Here is a 27,974-nt window from a genome sequence, read left to right on the forward strand (position 1 = left end):
ATCATATCAGTGGTAGTCTTCTAAAACCATAAAAGTGTCATTCATATTTAAACTAAAGCAAAAGTATATATATATAATATATATTTATTTATATATAATTTAATTAAAATGTTATTGCATAAGGAGTATTTTTTCATATTTTAGGTGCCTTTTTCTGATAAAACTGAAGTACTTCTAAATTTTGAATGCAAGACTTTAATTGAACTGAAATATTTCCAAAGACATAAGTAGCCTGCTAAGTATGAAGTAAAGAAAAAAGTAAAACAGGAAACCATATTGTCACTGTGGCCTTTTAATATGGTTATCTTTGTTTTTTTCTGTGCTCCAAAAGCAATATTATATGATCAATTGTTTCTTTTATTTTGTATCATTTTAAGAGGACTCACTGCACCCTCCACCTCAGTAGGGGGCTGTCATTTGTCTTTAAGGCTTGCCAAACGTCAACCGAAGAAGAGAATAAGAAAAGCCTGAAGAAGAAGTTGACAACCAATGAATTGTCTCTGGGAGGAAACACTGTTCGTTACTTTTCCGTTTCTGTTCTGTCCGTCCCATAACCTTTAAAACACCATGGAGTTAGAGCACTGAAAGTTTCCGTAACTTTCCAAACATTCCCGCAGGCAGAAAAACAGACCGACCCCCGGCTCCCTCTCTTCGGGTCACTCCGCGGTTACTTTCCGGTGTTTTGTGGTCTGACCGGGAGAGACTGCAGAGATGTCCGACAACGGTGGCTCTGCTGTCGGCCTTCTGTCTTACGAGACGCTGGTTCACGCTGTGGCAGGTGCAATGGTGAGCAGAGATACAGTGCAATAAAAGCAGATGTGGAGAAATAATGTGAATGGCCTGGTCTGGTTGTTACTAGTTTGAGGTCAGCTTTGTATGGTTTAAGATTCTCCCTCTCCATAACCATTAACATCACAGCTTCATTACACAACTGTAACTAAAATACTGGTATGTTTATATTTTTCTGCGGCTGTAATATATTAGTCTTTTATAGAACAGTCTAACTAGAACATTTTATATTGAGTATTATTTGTGGTTCACGTCTATCTAGATCTGTTGTGAATGAGCCTTTTTTCACTTTGTTTAGGCATGTTTTTCTCATTACAATGCGTTGTGTTCTAGGGGAGTGTGACAGCGATGACAGTCTTCTTTCCTTTGGACACAGCTAAAAGCAGACTGCAGGGTGAGTTGGAGGTCTTATCATGTTGTACAGAGGTTACCTGATAGAAGTGACTGTAGAATCAGTAATGTGTGAAGGTTCACTTAATTATGCATTAACTATAACTGCACACCAAAGATGTGAAGGAGCGGTCAAACAATTAGGAATAACATTAGACCCAGATATCCTTAACTTTAATAGTTTTGGCAGGTCAAGTCTCAATCACGTTTTTTTAAATCCTTCTTTTAATGTGAAGCAATTTGACACGCTCTTGAAGGCTCACACATTTATTTGACAAACTTTCCTCTTTCTTGATACCCCACTACCTCCTTGTGTACCCCAGGTTGCTCAGATTTTCTATTGTAAATCTAAAGTCTCAAACTAAGGTAAACCTGGTCACATTACCTGGGTTGTTGACTTAAGATGAGCAAGCTTCTTCAAAGCTGCAGAAAACATATAACTATTAAGAATGAGTATTACTTATTATGTCTAGTCAACTAATCTTGTTTGAGTTCAATAAAGCTTTTCATTGGCTTTTCCCCATTTTGTTTGTTTTTCAGTTGATGAGAAGAGAAAGTCTAACTCTACCCCCATCATCCTGGCTGAGATAGCAAAGGAAGAAGGCCTGTGAGTATAGTTTTGAAGCTGGGTACATATGATGCCAAGAAATTGATAATTTTGTTACTCTTTGGTTGCGATTTCAGCACAAGTAAGATGTCTTTACAGCAGTCATTCTTTAAGTGCCAAAATATTCTCTGGTTCTCTAATATGATATATACTGTTTTGTTTTCTAAATCTGACTCTTCATCTCTTCTCCCAGCCTGTCTCTGTACAGAGGCTGGTTACCAGTCATCTCCAGCCTCTGCTGCTCTAACTTTGTCTACTTCTACACCTTCAACACCCTGAAGAAGCTGGCAGCATCCGGGCAAGGGCAGTCCAGACCGGGAAAAGACCTCCTCATGGGTGTGGTATCAGGTAAACACACATACATTTGAACTTCTCCATGAACAGATGGAAAGTACTAAAAGTTTCAAGCAACCTTGATATCTGCTTTTCCTACAGGGGTGGTGAATGTGATCCTGACCACTCCCATGTGGGTGGTCAACACTCGATTGAAGCTGCAGGGGGCAAAGTTCAGGAACGAAGACATCCAGCAGACCCAGTACAGAGGCATCTTTGGTGTGTAACACAATATACAGTATCTGGCTCGTAGTTTCACAGTTTGTTTTTTTTGTTTCTGCACATTTGTAAACCCTGCCGTGTTTGGGCTTTCCCTCTCAGATGCTTTCTCACAGATCATCGCCACTGAGGGAGTAGGAACTCTGTGGAACGGCGTTATGCCTTCGCTCATCCTCGTGCTCAACCCGGCAGTACAGTTCATGATTTATGAGGCCATGAAGAGGAAGGCAGGCAATGGAGGGAGGAAGGTGAGAGGACACAAGAAAGACGCTTCCATGTTGAATAATACATTCCCATAGCCAAATTAATCAGCCTTTTCAACTGGGTTGGAAAACCCTGCTGTGAAGAAAATGTGAGCTTTCATAAACTCTGATCAAATGAAAACAGGTATCCTACTCTAATAAGAGAAATGACTTACTTAAAAGGACGGAGAATCTGTTATATTATTTTAAAAAACAAATATATTTGGTCTTCAGTCTTTCAGTTGTTTACTGTTTGTAAAAGTTGCTGCAGTGATACAAATGTTGCTGCCATTTTTAGTTGTAGTTGTTCTGTTGACATAAATACTATTTTTATACTTAGTTTGGGTAGTAATTTTCAAAAGGCATGAAGCTTAGAAATGGTAACCAATTAAACTTTGCAAATGTTGTGTGTAAATATAAATATAAATAAATGACGGACAAAGTGACCGTTGTTAATTTATAAACTATGCCAGTTAGTTTGGCCAGTAATGACCCAGTGATCGCTTTATGTTTTCATAACAAATACAAGTCATATTTGTAGAAAACTTTAATCACACACGTTTTTTTTTATCTATATCTACAGTTATATAAATGGTTTAGCAAGTACACCATTAGAATGAGTTGATATTTTTTTCCTACCACAGATCACTTCAGCAGAGATCTTTCTCATTGGAGCCGTCGCCAAGGCCATTGCTACCACTGCAACATATCCTCTGCAGACAGTTCAGGCCATCCTCAGAGTAAATACCATGTTGTATAAAATGTCACTGTTTTTTTTTTGCTTTTCCAAGATATTTTTTATTGTTACATTTCTGTTGATTACATACAGTTCTATGAGAAATACAGACGACGATATTGTAGACCATGCAGACTTAAGTGGGGCAGATGACCTCATGATAAGGCTCAATCTCAAATAATCTCTCATGAAATCTAAAGAAATGAAGATAGCCTGCTTTCTGCTATCTCACTAGTTTGGCCAGCACAAAGGTGATGGGAAGGGCGGCGTGATGGGAAGCCTCTCGAACATTTTCTCCATGCTAATGGCCAGAATCAAGTGAGTGCAGCTTTGAACACAAACACATTCACTGACATTTTAAATATAATATATAATCTATGGTGAGTAACATCTTCACCAGTGAGCACATTGCTGAAGTTGTTATAATGGCTCGTCCTTTATACATGTGTTTCTGTTTTTTACAGGAGGTATGGTGTTCTCGGTCTGTACAAAGGTCTGGAGGCCAAGCTGCTACAGACGGTACTGACGGCTGCCCTCATGTTTGTTGTTTACGAGAAAATCACCGCTGCTACATTCAAAGTCATGGGCATTAACAAGAAACTGAAGCAGTGAACACACTCCTTCTTGAATACTGGAATGTACTAGTGAACTCCTCGTCCGTAGGTTTTTATCAATCCCTCAGCTCGTTAAAAGCATGCACCAGAGCCTTGGATTGATAGTTATAATACTGTCTCTTTCTTAACTTTTTACTTTCCATTTACGCTGACTGGCATTGATTTTTTTTCCCCCGCTGGTTAATCTCTGTTGAGTTTGGTCTTAGTGATCTTACCATGTGAGATAACTAGTCTGGAAAAATATCACAGTTATTCTTACAGTTTTACGTCTACAAGGTTTACATCACATGACATTTGGGGAAATATAATTATTTGCTTTCTACCCGACAGATGAGTCTTCAGAAAAATACTGTTCCTTACAAAGAATTACTGAGTAATCTAAATTCCCATGCACACCAGGATACCAGTAAAACACTTTGAGTTATTTAAAAAAGTAACAAAAAAAGTCCATGTTGCGAAATGCTCTATCACCAGTGTCACATGTTGCTTTATCAGATTTGCTTATGTGCTGTGGTTTACCCCGCTGCACACAGAGAAGCATTACTTCATGTTGTGTAAATTTAAACTTAAAAGTGAAGATGGATTTAACTTCTTTCGGACAGAATCAGGCAAGCACTTTACCCATTTCCAGTCTTTGTGCTATGCTAAAGCATCAACTGCTGTAGTTGCATATAAAATGTGACAAACATGAGTGGTATTAATCGTCTCACCCTAATCTCTGCTCAACAGCAAGTAAGCTTATTTCCCAAAATATCACACATTTCTTTGAACATTAAGGGCGTGCTGCAAATAAGCTACGTACTCTGTTATTGCCTTGATCCAAACTACTGGACCATACTTCACACACGCTCGTCCTATGTGTTAACTCTTATTTCATAGAAACCTCATCAAATCCCGCCAGATGATGTTTAATATGCTGATTCAACACGTTAGCATTTCACACATATCAGCAGTAATAAAGAATAACTGTGAGAGGGAGAATCATCCCATACATATTTTATTATGGGTAAAATCTGAATGGTTTTGATTTTAACAATTATAATGTGTTAATGAAAAATCTGAGTAAAACTTACAAAACATGTATATAATACTAAAGTGCCTCTAAGTGATATATCTAAATCTGCACTATGAGTGGATATAAAAGCTGGGATGACCGTTGATGATTTACACAAACCCATGATGCATTTAACCATCTTCTTGGTTGTACTGGTCAGTATGAACATGGTGAACTCTGTCTTCCTTTTTATATCTTAATATTCTGTTAAATGTGTTAGGTATTCCGATTTATCAGTCATTTTCAGTATTTGTATCACAGTGTTCTTTCTCGATTTGGTGAATCAAGGTTTACGCTGCCTTTTACTTTAAAACCAATGTGAAAGTTCATTCACTTTGTTGGTTTACCACTTGTTCACTCTGGTAACTTGAGTTGTAATCATTACAAGAGCTGCTGCTCTCAATATTACTTTGCAACATTACATTTAGGAGATGACTTCCTTTTGACTTTTCATTGAATTAAGGCTGGTTTCAAGTAGTAAGAACACTAAATTTAACAAAAATGGAAATGTACCAGATATGAGCTCCTACCATATCTTGGTGTTTTGGACACAAACTCAATTATGATTGGTGTGGTTGTTTTTAAATTGACAACTTGAAATAAACATGTACATCCAGTTAGGGAATGTAAATGTAGACTTAACACAAATGAGTTCATAAAAAAATGAAATGAAATAAATAGACTGTGTGTGTTAGGAAAGAAAATAGCAAAATCTAGGAATAGGTGTGTGAAAAAGAAAGTGCTGACTATGGAGAATGTAACTGATTTTGGTGAGCAAATGACAAATATAGCTTTATTTATAGTTTAGAAAAGGTTTGAAGGTTACATTGGCACAATAGTAACTATAATACATTAAGACTATTAATGACTGTCTTCAGAACATTCTTTTTACCCTAATGGCTTATGCTATAGCAAAAAGAATCGCCAACATGTTTTGTCTTTGTTTGTGGATCCAATACTTACTTGAATTAAGTCTCCATGTAGTTACTTAACTTTTTTTTAAACAAATTGTTTTATAATTTTGTTTCCATTAACATACTCCTGTTTTGGGGGGGGTTAAATTATTGTAATGTCATAATAAAGTTTGAGAAAAAAGATGACTTACTGCTGTTTTATTGAAAATCACGACATGCAAGTTGAAAACACAGGTTCAGTTTGTACGGCTGAACAAAAAAGAGATTTAAAAAATCACAACGGATCATTCATGTGGAAGGGATTAGGGACAGGTTAGCCCCTCTCAGAGACTGAAAAACTGTATACACATTAAAGTCCACATTATTTTGGTAAAAAAACCACTCCATTGGAGGTCTGCATTAACATTCCCAGGAGACCACGTCTCGATTGTAAATCAGGACTGATGCGAGTGTTGACTGCTGGTCATCCCCTCCACATACCAGTGTGGCAGGAAGCAATATGGCGAGTCCCTGTGGACGGAGAAGGTCACATCTCTGCGGGGCTCCCATGACAGCAGGTACACAACACTGGAAGGGAAATGATAATTATATTTGCTTGAATTTAAAGAAAAAGTTTAACAACATAGTATGTCAAAGCAATTCACTATACCTTGGATTGTCTTCAGTAGCGATGTGCTTTACAAAAGACAGGAAGTCAGAGCAGAAGTTCATACAGACCGTCGGCTTCCAGCAGTTGTGTTCATTCTGTCCAGAGGGAAAACCGAAAAAGAGGAAATATTTTTGAGTTCATCTTTTTTAGATTATAAAAATATCTAACATCGACAAATTGATTCTGATAAGTCATTTCTTATTGCAAAAACCTTCACCGCACCTTGATGAGATGTGAAATCTTAGAGATGGGAAAAGTTTCCACAGCGACGACCACGCCTTCATCATCGCGAAAACCTGCCACAACACGGGGGACTCCGGGGAGAAAAGACTGGGCCCACCACTTCAGCAGCTTGAACCTAAGGACCCCCATGATGAAACTTTAAAACGGCCCGGAACAATCAAACATTTTCATAGTTTTCTTACATTTACCAACTAAACAATCAACTGTGATAATATTTGTGAGTTGCAGCCCTAGAAGTTTCACTGTTTCCTCAACTACCTGTGGAAGTTGCTGCGCTGTTTGGGGGTGCAGATCTCCGCAGACGTCTTCAGTTCGATGTAACATGCGGGAGCCGGAGCGTTGGGATCTTTATCCCTGCAGTCCACCTCTCCCGAGAACAGGAGTCTGTGATCGGCGAGCCGCGTTTGCACCACAGTGCAGAAGGCCTCATTGGTGTTAAGCACCCCGCCTGGGTCAGGTCGACCGTGAACGCTATCTACATGGAAGGACAAAAGGCAAATTGTATTATTCCAACATTTACTTACCACCCTTTTATGTTATTTGGGTGTCAAATGTTATAAAACAAGACAAACAAATATGCATGAGGCACGTTTGTGCCAGGAAGGAAAGCATACATGAAGTGAATGATGAAAAGTTTAAACAAATGCTGACTTTTCAACAGAAAATAAAGACTTAGGTGAAAAGGGTGTTTTACTATTAGTATATTAAAATGCCTTTATTATCATTACTTAGCTATGATTAGATTTATTAGATCACTTTTTTGAAAATATGGAAAACCCAGTCATTATTTTAATAAAATAGGTAAAATTAGTGCATATTCCATAAAAATACCGACTTTCATACAATCCCAGAATTTTGAAAGTCACATTTTTTTCTTACTTGACATTACTAATTTTGTACTAGATGGTTACATTTCAAGTTAATACTAGGTGAAATTTCACCTAGACGGTACTTCTCCTGGCCAAAATAGGTTTCCATTGTTATCACTACATAGATCCAAATGGCTTTAGTGTGATGCTTGAAAAATATCAAATGAAAGAAATGAAATTAAACAGCATTCACTATAATAATCCAGTGTATAAACCTACCTGCACATGTGTATTGCTCGAACTTGTATCCCCAGTACATCATCTCTTTATGTCTCCCGGTGCGGTTCTCTCGATCCCTACGAGCAACTTCTGTTTCCACCTCACTGATGTAAAGCGTGCCCCTGAACCTGGTGACAGCCAGCAGCCAGCCCTCCCGTGTCTCATAGGGAGCGGTTAGCAGCTTGGTTAGATGACCCCGCCATGTCACAAAGTCGACATCTAAATCACTGGAAAGAGCAGAGGTTGATCAAAGAATAAGTCTATGAACATTTTGGTCAGATGTGGTTTGATTAGAGCAGTATTTCCCAAAATTAGGGTTTTTACACAAAATAGGTCCAGGGGTATTTGTTTCTTTGTTGCCAATTGCGTATCAATATTATTAGATGTGAATCAATACTCCTAATTACAGTAAGAAAAGCATTATTTGTTCAGCTAAGATACTGTTTGTGAGAGTGGTGATTTTTAATCATGTCTGTCATCTAAATAAAGTGAAAGAGGTTTTCTGGTCTGCCCCATTTTAAAATAAGTCAGTAAACTATATATATATATATATATATAATAATCTAAAATGTGTTGGGGTAGAAGGCTAAGGGACTAAGGCTAAGGGGCAAAGGGAGGAGGTAAGAAGTGAGAAAGGGGTGAAAAAATGGTATAAACTTGCTCATTCATTCAAAAAAATGTTTACAATAATGTATGCACACGTTTTACAAGGTGCTGAGACCTCAATGTATTTTAAATACTCTACATCTTTTGAATTCGTGTTTGTTGGGTTCTTTGACAGTTGTTTAGGGAGGGAGATGTTATGCGTTTTTCAAAGTTTGGGTCCCTGGTAGACACCAAATTTATTTTTTGCATGTTGAGTTGAACACTTGGGAATCCCTGGATCCTATCTAACCACAACCCTGTTTACCTGAATAATAAAGAAAAACAAAAACGTTAAAAAAAAGAAACACTTACCATGATGAGGCTGTCCCCTTTGAGCTGAGCTTTGATCTATTGGCCAAGATCCAGCGTAACATATGGTCCAGCTTCTCCTTCACACTGTCGTCTCTCTTAATAAACCGATCCTTGTATCCATCCCTCAGATCAAAATTTGGACTCCTATCAGGTTCCACATAGTATCTCATTTGCCTGCCGTCATTGAAGAATCTGCGTTCAGAGTCGAGGGAAAAACATCCTACTTCGACAGGCTGTTTGTACACAGGAAAGTCTTTCTCATATAGCTCCCTTCTGGTGCTCAAACTCCGAGAGCTGAGTGGATTTTGTCCTCGACTTGGCCCGGACTGATTCTGGGGGCGGCTGGGTCTGGAGTGTTTATTCTCACAGTGATTTCTTCCATTGTCTTCTCGTTCTCTTTTGTATGCTGACGGGCGGCTTTGGTGGCTAGGGTGGGGATTGTGGGATCTGTGCTGCTCCATTGCTACCTGGGGAAGAAAAGAGCAATGAAACAAACATATGGCCTTGATAATTATTCATATATTCTTCAATGTCTTGCTCTCCTGCAGAAAAGCCCAAACATGTTATGCCTCATTATCACTTGGGTTGTTACAAAAAATACTAATACTAAACTAAATGACAGTTAAAAAAAACAAACACTGCCAGCTATTTGTGAGTGTGTATAGTAAACTGTTTACGGTATGCTTTATACTGAACATAATTACATTATTTTGGTTAAGTTTATTTGAAAGATGGGACAGTGCAAATTGATAAATAGACATGATAAAATTTAAAAAAAGACGGCAGAATTATTCATAATCCAAATGTTGTTATCTCTGGTTTCTGGCCATGGTGTTACAAAACGCTTCCTAAAATACCTCAAAGCAAAAACAGAATATCAAACATGCAGTTTAAAGATTGGAAAAGGACGAAGAACCTTTATTTTATACAGCCAGTAGTGGTTATGAATATATTCTTGCATTGGATTTACAAAGTGTAAGTAGCTGTCAAGATGCGGATGTTATAATACTATTTTATGTAGAAAAGTATGTATTTCCAAAAAAACTAAACAATTGTAATGCACTTTTCTTAGGCAATGTGTGTAAACTTGCCTTTGTAAATAAACTAATACTAAACTAAATGACAGGGTAATGAATGTAACCCATCATACTCGTACAAGAACAGCTAGCTTACGTTAAGATAACGTTACGTTTCTGTTAATGCCCAGTCAATCACAATAATTCACATAACATTGTGTGAAAACAACTATTATATGTTCTAGCCTATTCTCCTATCGAAACAAAATAGTGGAAGAAAGAATACATACATTGTATTTATCTCGCTAGCTGGGAAGATAACTAGCACGAAAGCACCAAAGGCTAACAACAAACTCACCACTACTTCCCATGCATTTCTCCTCCAATCCGCCTGGTGGTAGCCGCAACACCTAGGGTCAATAACCCTGAAAGAGTTTTACTCAATGAAATATATGAATCATTGTATACAGACAACATCATACTGAGTAAGAAATCAGATTTATGTTTATTCCTGCTTATGAGGGCATTGAAGGAAACGAAATGACTGACTGTTATGTGCTGTCATAAAATATCCTGTAGGTGTAATGTGTGGCTGGCCAAATACTTTTGTCCATAGTGTATTTTTGAGTAAAAATGGAAGCAATATAACTGGAAAAAAATATAATGGAAGCATGCCATAACTAGTGGGATACAGTGGGGAAAATAACATTTTAATAAAATACAGGGAAAAGTGTGAGGATTTTAGACAACAGGAAAAAGCACGGTAGAGCAAGCAATCATGAAAGAAGCTTTAAGAGATGTGGGGTGGGTCTTTAAATCTCAATAACCTATTTTGTGTTGAAGTGGAAAATATAAAGCCTTATTTGAGTATTTGAGAAATAGCTGATTGATGAGGAGAATTTAGTTGTTGTTTCTTTGTGGTGGTCTTTGGTTTGCCCTGCTCTCTGGTCCACACTCCAGCCCAGTACGTGGCGGTAATGCACCTTAAACTTCAAGTGATGCCCGCCATTGAAGAAGAAGAAGAAGAAGAAGAAGAAGAAGAAGAAGAAGAAGAAGAAGAAGAAGAAGAAGTAGTAAGAGAAGGGTTTTAGTTGACCGTTGGTTCTGTAGTGGGGAATGGGACCGAAGCGATATGAATACCAATATAAGTCATATAAATAGCTATCAGGTAAGAGTTTCGACTTCTTCGACTGGTGAAATACTGGGTTATGAGCTGCTAGGTTAGCTAGCTTCATCAGCTTGGTTTACACAAGAGGCAAAACAAGTAACTGGACCGGTTGGTCGTGTGTCCACTGGAAATGTGTTTACCAAGCAAAACAAGTCCAGATTTTTCTTAGAGCTTTAATGTTGCATGAAAACCTAAAGCTTTTAGTTCGTATCTTCAAGTGGAGAGCTTAGCTTATGGCCTGGAAAATGCGATAGCTATCTTTTTACAAAATTGACACGTTTTCGTTCTGATATTTTTTTTTTGTGGTATTTACAAGTAACGTGCAATTACTGTTTTTCTAAAGGCCCTGATCAAAATCTCACATTGAATTTGTGGATTCCAGTTGTGCTAGTCAGCTGTCAGGGCATTGTGGGCACAATTCTGCAAGTGATGATACCCCTACCACACTTTCTCCTCCAGATATGAACAGGAAACGGGCTTTGATTTCAGACGCTTTCAAAGTGAAGAAAATCAGAAATGAAACGCAGAAGTTTGGGGCTGTCAGTGAAGGAGATGGTAGGTGTTGCTGCTCAAAAGCTGTACAACTCTATTGTAATCTCTATATAGCATGTAACGTTATTTTTCCATTTGTTGCTTCAACCTTTAAAGGACCGACCGACATCAGATCCACCCTTGAGACCCTCATGAAACTATTCCCCAGGAAACTCTTCAACGACACATTGCCTCAAATTGTTGTGAAGCATCAACTCTATAGCATTCACAATGACAAGACTTTGGTGGACAAGGAGCTGGTAAGATGACTCTTTCCTGTCGAAAATATCATATTTGTAGCCATCTAAATGTGAAAATACAACCCACTACCCTCCTTTGGTGCACAGAATAAACTCAGGGAACAAGGAGAACTGCTGATGTTCCAGCTTGGGTTTGATGCAGACGCTTTCGGATTGGTTTTCGCCTCCGATTACAAAGCCAAAGTGCTGGCAGGAGAGGATGGCAGAACAACACGAGCAACTGTTGAGAAGTTTTTGGAAAAGTTGCCGTCTCCTTGCACAGAGCTGAGCTTCAGCAAAGACAAGATGCTCAGGGAGTTGCACTTCACAGACTCTGAGATAACGTATGAAATTCTCTTATGTATCTTGTGTTCTGTATTTTAATTGTTATAGTTTTATTTATCCCATAATGAATCATTGTTGGAAAAACAGCCTAAGTGTCTCATGTCTCACAAACTGAAAACATTTTTTCAAAGATGAGCGTGTGTCTTATTTTCTTACCCTCTAGTCAGCTGGTTAAGTCAGGGGTCTTGACTGTGAGGGACGCAGGCAGCTGGTGGCTTTCCATTCCCAACTCTGGCAAATTCACCAAGTACTTTATACAAGGTAAGGGTTGAGGGGAAAAAAAGTTTTTCTACTATATTTTACTTTACTAAAGATGTTGCATGTGAAATTCTTATTTTACAAGGCTTTTTTTTTACTGTGCTTTGTTCATTTAAATAACTGTCTGTTTTCTAACTATCTTACCACTCTTCCTGTTAGGTCGTAAAGCCGTGCTAGGCATGGTGAAGAAGTCCAAATATAGTGAAGTCTTAAAGACGGAGCTAGAGGAGCGGCGAACAACCTCGCTTGTGAAATTCCACATGAAATATCACATCCATGACATTGTTGGCGCAGAGATGGTGGAGAGGTAACATTTGCCTGTTTACAAATTGCATGCTACAGAAGTGTTACAGTAGATAGTTGACCCATCTGTCAAATGAAAAGGGCAGGCACTTCATGCAGCTGCTCTCTAATTTAGGTCAGTAATTGAGGGCTTTTGTTACTAGCACCAACAACCCTCAGGCTAGAGGCTCGCTCTCGGGTGTTAAAATATGTGCTTGTCAAAACCTTCAAAATCCAGGAAGCTCAATCCCTGTAAACAAAAAATGATTTAAAAAAGCACAGCTATGATTGCTATAAATCTCAAGGCAACTACTTTTTTAAACTTCTAACCACAAAGACTGACCAATTTCTCTTATTACTCTTTTTGGGCTTTAGTTACATCTTAAACTGTTTTATTAAATAAACTGAATAACGTCTTTGTTTTATTCCCAGCATATCTACAACTTCAGGGACATTGTTGCGATTTGTTGATTCCTGATCGACCGCACCAGAGCTGTAATTGGTTGGGCGGAGCCAATGATTTGACTGGAGGTCCGACTGTTAATGGTTGTAAACAAGTGTTGGTACTTGGACTGTTTGCAAATGTATTAAGGATTTCAGAGTTTAAACCTGTGCCTAATGCCTTATAAAAACCTTGTGGGTTTATGAATTGTCAATTATGGTTATTATGACCTTGTGAGGTTTGGATTTATCTTAAAATAAATAAAAAGTATTTTCTTTCCCTCATGTGAGTTATTACTTTTCTTCACACAATTTCATATAGCTTCCCCTGTGTGTGATGTTTTAACTTCCCTATAAATAGCTGAATTGTTTTAAATTCACTTTTACAGTGTACATTCATCTCTTGACTGTTTATTGGTTGTTGTTAGTTTCTCCATTTTCCCCTAGACCTTATTGGGGATGTAAAATATACAGTACACTGAAAATATATTACATTTGATTTAGCCAGCGTTTACACGCAATCCAACACATATCTGCCACGAGTTTAACATTGAACAAGATGACTTGAATTACTCAGGTTTTAGTTGTTGGTAGAGCTGCAATGCACTATTAAAAATGTGCAATTGTAATAGTAATATTCCTCTACCTGGATTAAATAGGGCTAATACAGTAAACATCTCTATGTAATAAAATCCAGTTCTTCAAACCTCAAACATACAAAAAATATGAATTCGTGAAGGATGAATTAATGTTCAAATGTTATGTATTTTGCCTTTAAATTCATGGTTAAATTGGTGGAAAATGATCTTAAAAGTCTTTCTAGATAACATTCCATTAAATGTGACAAGTGTTCACTATTGTAACAGATATGACAGAATGACAAGAAACAAGCTTTTATAAGGCATTTTTTAATAACATAACAGAAAAACTAGGAAAAAGTCACGAGAACAATTTCTGTAGATGAATATAATTATAATGTGTAAGCTTCATTTCCCAGAGTAGTCCAAGCAAAGGAATTTGCTATACTACTCAGTGTGTAAGTCGATAGCGTTTTCTATTTCTTGCCTGAATGACAAGTGTCCCATTAAAGTAAAATCTGTGGTTGCACTGTCCAACAAAGAGGCAGAATAGAGTCGGTTTTACTTGAATTTTATTGGCTTTTTCAAAAAGTGACAATAGCTTTTATCCATAAAACTAAAGAGTCACAACATTGGCTTGAATTATACCACAGCTTGATGTCTGAATACAATACAGATGAGCAACATGTACTTAACCCCTGATCTAGTAGTTCAAATACATTTTGTAAATAGGCAAAAAATATAACTGTTGCAATTCTAATCTTTTTATTTCAGTATATGTTGCACATACAAGCTATCTGCATTAATTACAAAAAGCTAGGCTTGTAGGGAGATTAAGGTAGCGTTAACTGTAGAGGTAATAAACAAAAGGATATTCATAGTGTTAGTTTAACAATACAGTGAGTGAAGTGTAGCTTTTGTGAAGATACAAAACAGTCAAATCACATGATTATAACAAAAAGATGAGTACACGGTTTACTACCCCATAACTGACAGTAGCATTATTACTGTTATTAGCAGGCATTAATGCTCTTTTAGTGACATTGCTTAGCCAGTAGTGATGCTGTTAAGAATCAAATATGCTGCACAAAGGGTTTTCGATAAATGCCCACAGAGCATTAAAAGGTGCTCTTGTTCCCCGCCACCAAAACAGTTCTAATCCAACATCTAATAAAGTTTCAGCCCAGCACTCCTGGGCAGCGACACGGTTGAAAGACACTTCTAGGGATTATTGCAAAAAAGGAAAAAGGAAAAATACCATAAACTTGAACGGTCCAATTGGAGCCAAACGCATAAAATACTGGAGCATTTCAATTTGTCAGGGTGTAATAGCACAGTTGGTGTCCGAAGATTTGTTCCCAGTTTGAATTTATAGTACGTCATTCAATTCACACAAATGAATAATCCTGAATCATGTGCTAGGACTGAAAACTAGCTAACTTGTACGGAGGTTTATGGTGCAAAGACATTAGTTTGAAGCAAAAAAAAAAAACCTCACAGATGGTTACTTCAAGTTCCTTGTTGACAGTGCGATGACGTGTGACCGTCCTCGTAAAGTGAAAATGAATAAACGGCCGTTGACAATAGAGCTCAACCAAGAGCAACAGGAATCTGCCTGCTGTATTATGAAGGTTTAACATGTTTGAGACAAAAAGGACAAAGGTTTGCTTTTCTGTTAAGATACAGCACGTCAACAGAGTGTTTTTGGCAATATTTCTTCCACTCAAAACAAACCACCAAGACTGTAAACAAAAAAATGTGGACAACAAGTGGAAGAACAAATTGAAAACATTCCACGGTCCTTTTTCTTATTTTACAAAACATCCAATCCATTTTAGAAGGCCTCGAGAAATGTCATAGTGTCGTCTATACAGTATGTGTGATTGGGAAAAAGCTAGGGTCTATAATGGTCTAACCCCTTCTCCTTAACTTTGTCATGGAAACGGTTGGTAGAACTGCTGTAGCTACACTTATGGAAGGAAAGAATTTGAAGTACATAGTTTGTATGTGTATACTGGTGTGTTTCTCCTGTGTCTTTTGCCAGCCCTCACCACTAGCGGCCATGTTCCCCTGTAACCGTTCCAGTGGAGGAAGTCTTAGAGGAGAGAGCACTTCCTGCCCTTCTTCTTGACGGGGGGAGGGCATAGGACTGCCCGGATGGCCTCGTCGAACACAGTTTTAAGGCCACGCTGAGTCAGGGCTGAGCACTCCAGGTACTTGACAGAACCTGGGAAAAGCACACACAAAAATGTTGTTTCTATAGATATAACAAAAAAATTGTTAAAGAAAACCAACGCTGCCTTTGAAATTTTAAGAGGCAGACTACAACTACCAATTAGACAAAGCAGAGTAATCGAGCAAGAGAGGGCTGCCCTACAGTAAAGCTTAAAGGTGTTGTTACCGATCTCTTTGGCCATCGCCAGTCCTTGGGGATATGTAATTGGAGCGAGTTTCTTCTCCTTGAGCTTCTCTATAGTGTCCTTATCATCTCTCAGATCCAGCTTGGTCCCCACCAGGATGATGGGAGTGTTGGGACAATGGTGTCTCACCTCGGGGTACCACTGCACAGAGACACAACATTGAGAGGTTAGGGGACTAAAAATAAAAGATTAGAGAAAAGTGTCCAGAGCGGGACAGCTTCGTCGGACGGAAATGTTGTATTTATGATTGATTTGGAGCTAATTGGAAGAAATTGCACTTAATGCCGAGTGTAGTAGGATTTCATATACATAAGGTTGTTGACCTTTAGGTGCAGTGATGGACTAACATGCTTTAACAACCCAGGAAGGCAACTTTTGTTATGAATTAGTGTGGAGCCAAAGCAGCAGCAGGTAGAAATCATTGGCCCCAAGGCAAAATTCAACTAGAGGCTTACACAGGCACCCAACAATTAAAGATCAGAGATAGGGCTCTCAGGGTGGTCAACAAATGTCCTTAAAAATGTCTGGTGTATATTTGAAACTGTAATGTTGTCCTACGTTTATCTCGCTTTAGCTCTAACCACTCAGCCACAATGGTTTCTTAGATCTGTTAATAATTATATTGAATAGCCAATCAATCTAACTAATAAGTAACATGTCAGTGTGTGCTTTTATGAAACAATTTGTTATTAACTTATTGCTTTTGTTCAAAAGTTTAAAGAATGAGACAGGAGGAAACACATGGGTCAGAAATAATCTTTACAAATCCATGAGTCATTCATGAAAAGAAAATGAAAGCCAATCAAAGTCAACCTTGATGGGCCTCATCATGCCGTGTCATAAAAACTGATCCACTGAAAAGACTTTACAGCCTTCACTTTTTATTACAGGGGCACTGCATGGACTCACCTTGGCACGGACGTTTTCGAATGAGGCAGGACTCACAAGCGAAAAGCAGATGAGAAACACGTCCTGTTGGGAAAAAGAAAAGAACCCAAATCAAAGCCAAACCCTGTTGCGTTCAGGTCACTTAAAGGTATGGGTATTTTCCTTCCCTCTAACTTCCTTACTCATTCAAAGTTCACAAGCTTCCCAAATAGATTATGTAACAGGGCCTACTATTTAAAACCAAACTTCAAATGCAAACAGTACACATGAAAGAAGGCACAATAAGTGACATAATACAGCATTGTCTGCTTGTTTTGTTTTACCGTCTGTGGGTAGGAAAGTGGGCGGAGTCTGTCGTAATCTTCTTGTCCTGCTGTATCCCACAGGCCCAGGTTCACCGGCTTCCCATCTACCATAACATTGGCAGAGTAGTTGTCGAACCTGACAGAAGTAATGATGTCAGAGAATGAGTTACCCTCCTCAGGATTTATATAAACCTAAACCACATTAATACAGACAAACTGTGACAGGATATAAAAACAAAACAGGCTCCTAATTATCTGTTGTGGCCTGCTGCTCTCCCTGAAAAAATGACTCATCACTTTTTATTTTTACTCTGCTGATGCTATAGCCTTGTTTATCAACTTCCTGCTGAGCCAGTATATGCAATACTGACTGACAGTGATGCAGAACGCTGTGTGCGCAGCCGGTCTACAATCAGATGTCTTCCCGCAACCTCTTTTTCCCTGAGTCATTTTTTATACACTATCTACAGTCCACAGCATTATGAACAACTTAAATAATAATAATAATAATATATTTAATTTGTAATGCACTCTTCATTCCAAGGGAATCTCAGAGTGCCAACTTCTAGTCTTACATAATAAATAAGGTATACAGTTTAAGATACTCACACTGTGGGGATGTACTCTCCTGGAAAGGCATTGGTGGTATAGCTGATGAGCAAGCAGGTCTTACCCACAGCTCTGGAGGGCAGAAGAGGAGAAAAGGGATTAACTTTGGTTTATGATTTACAAAAAAAGGCATGCATAAAGAAACTCTGGGTATGAATTGAAATGGCTCCCTATTTAGTACAGCTGCAGAACAGTTGTGTTGCAGACAACAACTATCATGATTAGATTGCGGTTAATTATATACAGATTTTGTATTTTTCCAACCTATGATCCAAAAACCCATAGATTTAGTTTTCAAGTCTATATACTCATTGACAATACATGACATTTTCATTTAGCCTTCTGTTATTTACAATGGAAGCATACGTCCATGTTTTACATATTTTCTATAATATTTAGTTTATTATCATAAAAACAAATTTAAGAAGCTATAACTTTTACAAGTGCACTCCTGCTTATATTAATACTTTTACTTTCTGTAGTTTTGTGAGCTTTTCCCAGTCAAAAACATAAACTGTTCCCACACTTTTGGAGAACATGCTTAGAATGCTATGTATTATTTGAGTATATATTGACTGTTGTGATTTTATATTTTCATTTGTATACATGTGTCTATGTTTGCTTATGTAGTTATTTTAACTTTTTATTCCTCAGGATTGTGAGAAACAGCATTTTGATCTCCCCGTCTGTATGTCACAGAAGATTGACAATAAAGTTGACTTTTTTTATTTGATTGTGTGTCAATGTGTATCAACACATTTGTTTTCAAGCTTTGCATAGAAGAACACTAAATACAGTGTATTTGCCTAAATGAAACTGAAAACATGTACCCTTTGGTCTGGACACTACTGCATGCTTCCTCTTGGTCAAAATAATAAAATCAAACTCAGTCATAGGCCCACAAATGACTCTGCTGCTGTGGTATTCACCACACCCTGAAACAGCAGTTATGAGTATGTTTACCTCCCACATGATGTTACCCATCTGATTTTCAGTTACAGCCCATTCTGTAATCATTGACCAACATGTAGCTGTTGCAGTCAAACCATAAAAAGTTATGTATTGTTTTTAATAAGTGTGTTGAGTTTTAGGAAGTTGGAAATACGCCTCATGTTTAACCTCATAGTGCATCACAGTTCTAACACACAAACATGGTGCTTAACTCTTTAACATTTCTCAATTGATATGCCTTGTGATGTCTGACTCACCCGGCAGGGAGGAAACACTGCAATTTAATAACTTAAATCTTAGGATTAGCCAGTCACTTGCATACTAGTTTTTTTTAAAGTCTTTGTTTGTCATATCAACATAACTACATATATATTAAATGTGAGTAACTCCGTTAAATCAATAAAAAAGATAAAACGTTACTGCCATTGGAGCATAAACCGGTAGTTAAAGTTAAAGCTTGTTAGCTAACTTTACCGTTTGGGAAAACTGAAGCAAAAAGCTTTAACGCTAGCTAGTGTGCTGACAGCATTTTAAGCAAACGTTACACTTTGCTATTTAAGTTAAATATAAGTTAGAAGGCACAAACAACAACTCAGCTCGATTACGTTATAACTTACCCGTCTCCGACAACGACACACTTTATGGCCTGCATTGCGCCGCAGCTAGAGGAATGCTAAGTTAGCACGCAGCTAACGTTAGCTCACAAGTCTCTTTCCTTTGTCCGGGATTGCTCGTTTGAGAAACGTCCAAACAGCGCTTCGCTAACGGCCTTCGGTGGTACAGCGGAGCTCCTGATGTGTGGAAGAGCTTGCGGAGAAGTTAGAGTAACTTATCTAGCACTTTGACACAAGTTCACTCAGAAATCCCCTCGCAACATTCCCATGCTTTCGTGGTCTGATCTGGAAGCTATGAAGCAAAACAGCGGCCACCACCCCTGAGAGAAAAAAATGAAGCTCGCCATCACCAGATGGTGCATCCGGTGAAGTGCTGGGATGATACGCCCACCGAAACTTTAATGATGGGAAACGCCTTCGAAACAATCACCTGGTAACCAACTGCATCGTAAAAAGTCAGGGAATTTAATGAAATCAGACGAAAATGTTCGGGAGGTAAGCCCGTTTAATAACATTTTTAACATGGACACTTAATGAGATAAAAGAAAAAATAACAAATAAGACGGAACATTCAGAGTGTGATACCGATTGCGGAAATTACGTCCTTTTCTCTTTGGACGTCTGCCCTGAACTCTGCCTTTCAGGTGTTTCAGGAACATACATCATGGGCACATTCCCGAAGAAATATTATAGAAAGTTCATATTTTATTTAACACATTAACCTCTCTTCTAGTTAATTGATATATGTGGATGTAAGTAGATCTGGATTAATTATTAGTAGTTTTTTTGATCACAGTTCCAATTATTATTTTGATTTTTATGTATTTATATGTATGCGCCATAACACCAAGACATATTCCTCGTATGTGTTAACCTACTTGGCAATAAACCTGTTTTTGATTCCGATTCTAATATCTATATATGTAGATTTTAATATTCGTGTTCATACATATAAAAATGTGTGTACATTGATGGAGACAAAGTAATGCTATTGTTATGGCTTGTTTTTAAGTGTGTTTATCAAAAGATATCCAATATATTTACACATATGTATATATATGTAAATATATTAAATAACTTATGATTTTACTGATCCATGATTTCATTGCAATAAAAGTATGGTACAATGTAATAAACAAGGTAATGAGTCACAGATATGTTTCTATGCCATAAATAAATCACTCACATAAGTGATGCCAGGCAGGATTTATTCATGCATAAGTTGCGCATAGTAAATATTTAAGTCTGAGAGGCACGGGAACCAGAAGGCTATTGTCCAGTAAAATTATAAAATGATATTGAACTTAAGGATCAATTAAAAATAAAGATGATATTTAATGATAACCACGTCTTTGAATTGAGTGGAAGGCTGCATTGATCATTGATAGAATAGTATTCCTAAAACGGATGGCTTTGTCGTAAAGGAAATTATGTTTCTTTTTTTATTATTTAGGAAATTCCATATTCTTTAGAAGCAATTGACAATGGAAACTAACACCAAAAAACATTTGAATATGGCACCAGAATTCAATATTTCTCCTCTGACATCTGAGAATGTTTTTATTTTTAATTATCTATTAAAACTACTTGTTTGTTCAAATATGTGTTTTATAAAGTTACTATTCTAGTAATTCAAACAAACTAAACAAGCTATTAACCATCAGCCTGAGAGTCCTAAATCAGGGCATAAGGTAAAAATCACACTTTCATCTTCCGTGTGTCACATCGATATGAGTCCTCCCGTCGACGGTAACAGTAATGGTCGGCAGAGACGTTGCTGGGGTGGAGTAGCTCTGCCAACACAAATAAAAATGGAGCTCGGTGCCTGCAAGGGATAAAATCATGAACTGTCACTCATCAGTCAGCACTTTACTCGTCGGTTGGCCTCACTAACTGACACAGTAACCTTAGTAACTAACCGCACGGGCTGTCTTCGCCTGTATGGCGGGTCTGTCTTATTTAGTGCTCCGGTTTTCGGGCTCCGCTGGTCGGACTTACGGAGTGTTTTCTAAAGGCTTGACGAGGACTTTGTTGATATTTTTTGATCTCGCATGGCGACTGCGAATCAGATTCCCTTATATCTACCTGGTCGCTTCGATGATGTTTAATGTCAGATTACAGGTAATTATGCAAACACACACCGCTCTTCAGTTAAAGTGTCTGAAGTCATGACAATACGTATATTTGCTGTCGTTTTTTCTTTTGTTGTTTAGATTTGTCCTTTCAGATAGACGGTCGATTCATTTGAACTCCTTTCAAAATCAGCTCCCATTTCTAGGTATACATGGCTACAATTAATGTAGTCGCTCATTGTACAACAGTTCTGCAAAACATCCTCCCTTCATAAAGATCACAATGTTCAGTTTTCTTTGTTTTGGTTGACAATGTTGTAAATAGGCGTTGATTAAACTGTGTGGTCAAATTGATCTGCAGGGGCTGCAGTGTGTGGTTATATAGTGTGGTTGAGCTATAGTAAGGTGTTTCCAATATTTTGTCCACCCTTCTCAAACGAATGAGGTTAGACTTAATCTCTAGACCTAATTACAACAATTCTGACAAATCTGGAACCATGCTGATATTATATATACTGTACTCTCCATCAAGTGTCTATTTATTATTATATAATAAAAAACTAAGGTAGAAAAACTATCACATTTCAGACACTACAACTAGGATTCACATGAATACTTATCAAATATTCTAATATTACAAAAACTCATACAATTAAATTACACTCAATTTTAAGTTTTATATTTAACTAACATTTTCTTAACTCTTTAAATGGGTACTGAAACTTGAATTCCTGTCAATATTTACACTTACAATGATATTGTAATCTATTGTTTAGGCTACAACCCAACTGAAATTTCAATGGCTTTTAGTGCCTTCCAAATTAATCCATACCTAATAAACTGGCAGCTAAGCTTGTGATGCTGATTTTAAAGTTGGTTTCAAAAGTGTGTTAACATACACATCTAAATAGTTGAGTGTGTTTTCCATTCATTTTATTGTTGACTTACATTCTCCTCATCTCTTTACAGGTCCACATTGAAATTCACTGACTCTTCAATGCCGATATTTGGAATGAAATCGATCAATTGTGGCCAATGCCATGCTGCAGCCCTTTTAAAAGAAGCTGTTGGGCACTAGACAGCAATTTGAAGGAAGTGGGTACTAAATTCTCTGTGACGATGCATCAAAGTGACACACACCACTGGTCGTCGCGGTCAGCCCTCGCCACACAAGCCCAGTGCCTTTGCAGAAGAAGGACAGCAGGGAAGTCTGCAAAAATGAGCCGGGGTGAATGATGATGTGTGAGGGTGGAGGGGGAAACAATGCCTCACGTTAGCCCTTTTAACTCGCTCACCTGACCACCAGGAACCGCCTGCCAGTCTAAGGAGATAATGTCAGATGACCTGTGAATTTTTGAAACTTCCTTTTCTCTCTGGATATCAAGGACTTTTGCCTGGAATTTAAAATGAATGAGTGTTACTGTGGTACTTTAAAGCTATTCTTCATTGTCTGACATATAACAACTGCTCAGTGTCAACATCTCACATTAATTTAAAAAGTAAATATCTGCACCGCATGACACAAACAAGCATGCTGTGGCTCGGGACACTTTGTTTGGGGTTAGCTGTATCAGCGGTACATCTTGGTTGTAGGAGAACAGTACAGCTGCCTCTACTGGAAACGCACAGTCTGTTATAAAGTGCAGTCTCAAAGGGAATCACTGCATGGTCCTTTCTGTTTGCACACACATGTCGTCTCACTCATTGTTATTTCTGCTTATCAGTGGCAGTGGAAAGGTGGTGTGGTGAAAATGTTACCCTTTAAATTAAACATTGTTTTGCTGCTTTTGTTTTTATGTGGAAAATGTGGTTGGAATTCACAGTATTGAAGCTAAGGATGATTGCATTTGGAAAGTAATAAATTAATGAAATCACATTTATCAGACTTTTCAGTTTTTTTTCCTTCTTTTTCTTGCCTTTTTAAAAGACAGCTAGTCAATCCCAAGACTTTTACAAATATTTCGATTTCTTTTAAATGTTGTATTAGAGTTTCTTAGCTGTCTAGTATATACTAAAGTGCTCCCCTTTTAGAAACAAAAACATGTATACATTCTGTCCTGTTAATAATACATGACTTTAGACAACATAAATAGCTAAATATGACACCCTCACCTCCTTCATTTACATTTATCCCGTTACATAATACAATATAGAATTTTAATTTCAATGTTACAAAAGGGGAAATATATACGTATATACAACTATGACGTTTCACAAAAAATATCCAACTCGAGCATGAGCTGTTGCAGCACCAGCTCTGTCCACACGGGGGAGGCAGCCTGCCACAGTACTGGATCCCCCTCCTTGTGCGTTATACCAAAGCTTTACCATCTTTAAAGAGGATGCCCTGGCTGATACACGAGTAATTATAAAGACACTAAAGATGTTGTATAACAAGATCTTTATCTGTCGATTGGTTTTACTCAAACACACTTTCACTAAATAAATGTCAGCCACAACTCTTCTGCTGGAAAGGAAAGGAGAACTCTCCTGAGTATTTGCTTCTTCTCTCTTTGATCTACATCAATTAAAAGACCCTCTGTGATCCATCTTTGGAGAAAGAATGAACACTTGAATCTTAGCCAGCAGACCCATTTGGCATCTTTCTTGAAGGTGCACTTGTTTTAAGTAGATTTTTTCAAACTGCTGACACCCTCGCTGGGCAGCAAACTTCTCCTAGCCAGTCGCTCTGATGCCAGGCTGCAGAGTAAAACCATCAGGCGTTTCCAAGGCAACTGTATTCCTCCATGTGACAGACAAACCTACCCCCAACCCCCTTCCTCTGGAAAAAAAAGAGGATTTATTTCTCAGGGATTTGCCAGAGGAAAATATTTTAATAGGGTTATCATAGAGTAGAGAGAGAGAGGAGGGGTGGGGGTGGGGGGTGGGATCTATAGATGGAGGATAAGTCGGGTTATCTTTACTCTGTTTTTGCCAAGCACCATTTGTACCGTCAGAAAAAAGGGGTTGTGGAATAAAGATTAGAGAGTTTTAGCCTTTGGCATCTGCAGCAGCTCACATGTGTTTTATTTGAGTGAGTGTGAAAGAGTGATAATACTGCAAATGGAAATGGCAGCAGGGATTCAATCAAAGCTGCAATGCAGTATATTTAATTCCATACACATTATTCATAAACCTTAAACAATTTATTTTTGTGGGGTCTTGAGACTTGGTGAGATTTTGTATTTTAGAACCAGTTTTGCAGAGGGACTTCTACATATACATTCCATAAACGATTGTAAACTTCTAGTAAATGCATTCATTTTGTTATCATCCTTTTCTGCCTTAAAAGACTAGTTTGACCTTTTTTTTTAGAAGATATCCCTATCCACTTATCTTGCCAAGTGAGAAGAAAAATACCCTTACCTTCTCCTTCTCATTTAACTCTAAATAAACTTAAATGTGTGCCATTTTGTAAAGCATTTTAAGATGCAAGTGCTGTATGAAAAGTGCTATATAAATAAAGCTTTATTAACAAGAATGCAAATAAGCATATTTCTCAAAATGTCAAACGATTCCATTAAAACAAACGATTACTTTGAGAACATAAAGTGTATCCCTTAGTTTCTGGGTTTCCATTTTATTAATAAAAACATTGTTTCTTTTTCTATTGTACCTATAAAGCTTAACCACAGCCACAATGACATTCTCCACGCTTCATGTAGATCACGACTGGGGTACAAAAATTGTTTGTCTGCCATCAATGCTCTGCTTTGAACACAAACAGGAAGTAATGCATGGTTTTTATTGTTTATTTATTTTCACAGTTAATTGAAAATCAAACAGGAATAAAAAGAGGAATGTATCCGAAAACAAAATTATTCCAACGTTACCGGCAACAGTGTATTGAACTCCGCATTTTTCTAAAGTGACTGTTAGCATTTCACATTTCCTCCTTTGTTAATAAACAGAATTTCTATTAACTTAAGAGTTTCATGAACGTTTTTAATTTGCACCCATTAATACACCACATCCATGCATAGTGAATGGATTACAGATGTTAAATGTAATCAAACCTTAATCCGGATGCTTTTAGTCTTTTACACTGTGATTTATGCTGATCCCTTTCACCCTCAGTTTGAGGCTCTGGCATTTCTGTGGGTAACATCCTCTGTGTGTTTTAATTAAACAGACCTGAGTTACACCTTCAGTTTGAATGCTGTTGACCGGAGGACAAGAGGCATATGCCAAGTGTTAAACAGGATGAGATCAGGTGCTGAGATGAGCTCCATGCTGACCTCTAAACTGAATCAAAGGAGTGAGAGTGGGTGGGGGAGGAGTAAAGGAGAGGAGGAGGAGGCAAAGGAGGCATTGAATGGGGGGGGGGGATTTGTGCTTTAATCATATTGTGGGATTAAACTAGGCAATACAAATAAAAGAGCATTCAAATATGGAGGTGTTAGTTTGATATTTTCATCTTGTCAATTTTCAATTTGCAATCCTATATTCATTTGTTGGACAAGTTCAGTTTTATATTGTGCATATAATCAAAAAGTATGTCAAAATAATTGTTTGATTTGCAAATATTACCCTTGACCTCGTTTTCATTCCTGCAGCATCAATAAACCACATAGGATGTAACATTAGCATTTTCCGACTGCCGGCTGCGTTTGACTTAACATCTTAATAGCAGATACTGCTTTTATCCCATGTTAGTGTTTAAGTCAGCATGTTGCAATCCTCTGTTCTCTTAGACTGTATCCTGATTTCTGTATCGATGACAAATAAAAATACTTCTTGTGTTCCTGAAGAGCTGGGGTTTAATTTGTGCTTCCTTTCCTCACTTTGGAGTGTAGGGATGTAAACCCTTTTATAAAGCTCAGTAGTGAAACTTGTACGAGGAATAACCTTTGCAGCTTGTTATGTAACCACAGCAGGTCTTGGAGGATTGTATTTTAAATGTGGACACACACACACACACACACACACACACACACACACACACACACACACACACACACACACACACACACACACACACACACACACACACGCACGCACACACAGCTTCACCTACAAGTTCTCAGGGGCACACACTGCTGCCTTTGTGCCCGGCAGACAGAGTCCAAATAAAGACTCTACTCATATGTGTCCTTGGGTGCAGAAAATGAACTCAACTTTGCCCTTCGATCAGATGGCAGTCGCGATGCAGAACTGGATATAAAACCAGAGTGAAGGAAGGAGGAAATCCTGCTGCACTCTGCATCCTGTGACCTTCTGTCACACACGCCAAAGATTAACTCTTTCACCTTTTACCCCAGGAAGGAGGTGTGAAACCCCTGTCCATCCCTTCCTTGTTTACGACAGTCTAGGCCATGATTTGGGAGGTAAACACAAAGAGGAAGATGGACAAAAACTCCCAAATTCACCCCTGAATCAGCAAAACATCCAATAAAATCCCCCACAAAAAGGTGCTCAGTGTTTTTAATCCAAATATGTCTGTGGTTAAATTCCCTGCCTCATCTCTTTGGTGCTTCGACTTAATAACCTCAGCAAGCATATATAGTTTTGAGCCATACATTTTCTCTTTGTCTTTAAATACTGAGTGCTCATCGCTGATGCCTTTTACAGTATATTTGCATTGTTCAAATACCTCCAGGCGGGTTTATGCTTTGGAATGATTTCCACTTGATTACATTATGAAGGCAGTGATTTTGGGGAGTTGGACGTTGAGAAAAAGGCGGTTGCTCATGTGTCTGTGTGCGTATAATTATGGGTTGGGCAGTTTTAAATGGAGGAGGTGATCACCCTCCGGGCATTGCCATGGTGACTGGAGCATATGAAGTAGTATGACTGCTCAATCAGGTCATGTGAAGTCAGTCAGGAGTACCGCAGACGTTTCCCATGATGGTCGTTCCTAATGTGCCAGACGTGCATCTCCCTGAGGGGATTCATGCACCCTGAGTGGCACGGGACACACAGTGTACTAAATAGACCCCCACATGTTCACTTCAAGCTGCAGACTTTACTCCAGGAGGACTTATTTTGGTTTTGTCCCTTCAAGAGTTAGTGATCACCATCTAGAATGAATTAACCAAAGTGATATCTTGTTGATTTTAAAGCTTTAAATTCATCACAAGGATAACTGGGCCACACCGAGAGGTTTCTCTCATGACTCATAAACACATTAGCATGACATTTATGTGGAGTAGAGCGCACTGAGTGTGTTTTTGTGCCAGAGAGACAGACTCAGGAATGTAATTGCTTTTAATGGAACTCTTCATTGAGGATGCTCTAATCAACCGGGTCAAGCGCTGGCATAAACGGACAGTAACATCGTATTTGTCTAACCATATTCCCAAAGCTATCACTGACATTATGCATATGACCTATTTTACACTTGTAGCAGAGAAAACATTCAAATCAGGGCTTGATCTGTGTGATGACTACTTTGCATCAATTCTCCTGGTGTGTAAATCCTC

General features: G+C 38.1%; 4 protein-coding genes and 1 long non-coding RNA gene across 7 annotated transcripts; 3 read left to right on the forward strand and 2 right to left on the reverse strand.

Moving 5' to 3' along the window:
• Positions 1-473: 473 nt before the first annotated feature.
• Positions 474-6,084, forward strand: slc25a17l (solute carrier family 25 member 17-like). Its single transcript, XM_063904086.1, has 9 exons — positions 474-786; positions 1,123-1,183; positions 1,720-1,786; positions 1,980-2,134; positions 2,222-2,338; positions 2,441-2,586; positions 3,225-3,320; positions 3,552-3,634; positions 3,781-6,084. The coding sequence occupies exons 1-9, from the start codon at positions 712-714 to the stop codon at positions 3,926-3,928; spliced, it is 948 nt and encodes a 315-aa protein (XP_063760156.1). The 5' UTR covers positions 474-711; the 3' UTR covers positions 3,929-6,084.
• dxo (decapping exoribonuclease) lies at positions 5,238-10,263 on the reverse strand. Of its 3 annotated transcripts, none has more exons than XM_063904085.1 (7): positions 10,210-10,263; positions 8,836-9,302; positions 7,879-8,105; positions 7,049-7,265; positions 6,770-6,905; positions 6,548-6,642; positions 5,238-6,465 (listed from the first exon to the last, which is right to left on the reverse strand). In XM_063904085.1, the coding sequence occupies exons 2-7, from the start codon at positions 9,294-9,296 to the stop codon at positions 6,333-6,335; spliced, it is 1,269 nt and encodes a 422-aa protein (XP_063760155.1). In that variant the 5' UTR covers positions 9,297-9,302; positions 10,210-10,263; the 3' UTR covers positions 5,238-6,332. The 3 variants fall into 3 exon arrangements, with proteins under 3 accessions (XP_063760155.1, XP_063760154.1, XP_063760153.1); XM_063904084.1 differs by having other exon boundaries at positions 8,836-9,298; positions 10,142-10,221; XM_063904083.1 differs by having other exon boundaries at positions 10,142-10,210.
• A 572-nt stretch (positions 10,264-10,835) lies between these two features.
• Positions 10,836-13,400, forward strand: LOC134878162 (inactive serine/threonine-protein kinase 19-like). Its single transcript, XM_063904020.1, has 7 exons — positions 10,836-11,019; positions 11,479-11,574; positions 11,668-11,810; positions 11,898-12,133; positions 12,298-12,395; positions 12,552-12,699; positions 13,107-13,400. Exons 2-7 carry the CDS (start codon positions 11,481-11,483, stop codon positions 13,150-13,152), a joined length of 765 nt encoding a protein of 254 aa, XP_063760090.1. The 5' UTR covers positions 10,836-11,019; positions 11,479-11,480; the 3' UTR covers positions 13,153-13,400.
• Positions 13,401-14,248: 848 nt separating this feature from the next.
• LOC134878163 (ras-related C3 botulinum toxin substrate 1-like) lies at positions 14,249-19,851 on the reverse strand. The gene is made up of 6 exons (XM_063904021.1): positions 19,484-19,851; positions 17,916-17,987; positions 17,325-17,442; positions 17,023-17,085; positions 16,095-16,254; positions 14,249-15,920 (listed from the first exon to the last, which is right to left on the reverse strand). Exons 1-6 carry the CDS (start codon positions 19,516-19,518, stop codon positions 15,790-15,792), a joined length of 579 nt encoding a protein of 192 aa, XP_063760091.1. The 5' UTR covers positions 19,519-19,851; the 3' UTR covers positions 14,249-15,789.
• A 1,267-nt stretch (positions 19,852-21,118) lies between these two features.
• Positions 21,119-23,428, forward strand: LOC134878164 (uncharacterized). Its single transcript, XR_010167654.1, has 2 exons — positions 21,119-21,601; positions 22,522-23,428. It is a non-coding gene; the product is annotated as an uncharacterized LOC134878164 (long non-coding RNA).
• Positions 23,429-27,974: the final 4,546 nt, after the last annotated feature.

The sequence above is a fragment of the Eleginops maclovinus genome, chromosome 16, assembly GCF_036324505.1.
Source record: "Eleginops maclovinus isolate JMC-PN-2008 ecotype Puerto Natales chromosome 16, JC_Emac_rtc_rv5, whole genome shotgun sequence".
Lineage (NCBI taxonomy): Eukaryota > Metazoa > Chordata > Actinopteri > Perciformes > Eleginopidae > Eleginops > Eleginops maclovinus.

What these genes read in the sequence shown, in the direction of transcription:
- LOC134878162 (XM_063904020.1), top strand. Translation starts at nt 11,481, where the DNA reads ATGAACAGGAAACGGGCTTTGATTTCAGACGCTTTCAAAGTGAAGAAA. An exon ending in GGCTGTCAGTGAAGGAGATG is followed by an intron (nt 11,575 to 11,667) that starts GTAGGTGTTGCT and finishes CAACCTTTAAAG; the next exon opens with GACCGACCGACATCAGATCC. An exon ending in CACCAAGTACTTTATACAAG is followed by an intron (nt 12,396 to 12,551) that starts GTAAGGGTTGAG and finishes TCTTCCTGTTAG; the next exon opens with GTCGTAAAGCCGTGCTAGGC.
- slc25a17l (XM_063904086.1), top strand. Translation starts at nt 712, where the DNA reads ATGTCCGACAACGGTGGCTCTGCTGTCGGCCTTCTGTCTTACGAGACG. An exon ending in AGCTAAAAGCAGACTGCAGG is followed by an intron (nt 1,184 to 1,719) that starts GTGAGTTGGAGG and finishes TTTGTTTTTCAG; the next exon opens with TTGATGAGAAGAGAAAGTCT. An exon ending in CCAGTACAGAGGCATCTTTG is followed by an intron (nt 2,339 to 2,440) that starts GTGTGTAACACA and finishes TTTCCCTCTCAG; the next exon opens with ATGCTTTCTCACAGATCATC.
- dxo (XM_063904085.1), bottom strand. Translation starts at nt 9,296, where the DNA reads ATGGAGCAGCACAGATCCCACAATCCCCACCCTAGCCACCAAAGCCGC. An exon ending in AAGGGGACAGCCTCATCATG is followed by an intron (nt 8,106 to 8,835) that starts GTAAGTGTTTCT and finishes TGCTCTTTCCAG; the next exon opens with TGATTTAGATGTCGACTTTG. An exon ending in GCTACTGAAGACAATCCAAG is followed by an intron (nt 6,466 to 6,547) that starts GTATAGTGAATT and finishes TTTCCCTTCCAG; the next exon opens with TGTTGTGTACCTGCTGTCAT.
- LOC134878163 (XM_063904021.1), bottom strand. Translation starts at nt 19,518, where the DNA reads ATGCAGGCCATAAAGTGTGTCGTTGTCGGAGACGG. An exon ending in CACTTTCCTACCCACAGACG is followed by an intron (nt 17,086 to 17,324) that starts GTAAAACAAAAC and finishes TTTTCCCAACAG; the next exon opens with GACGTGTTTCTCATCTGCTT. An exon ending in GGCGATGGCCAAAGAGATCG is followed by an intron (nt 15,921 to 16,094) that starts GTAACAACACCT and finishes TGCTTTTCCCAG; the next exon opens with GTTCTGTCAAGTACCTGGAG.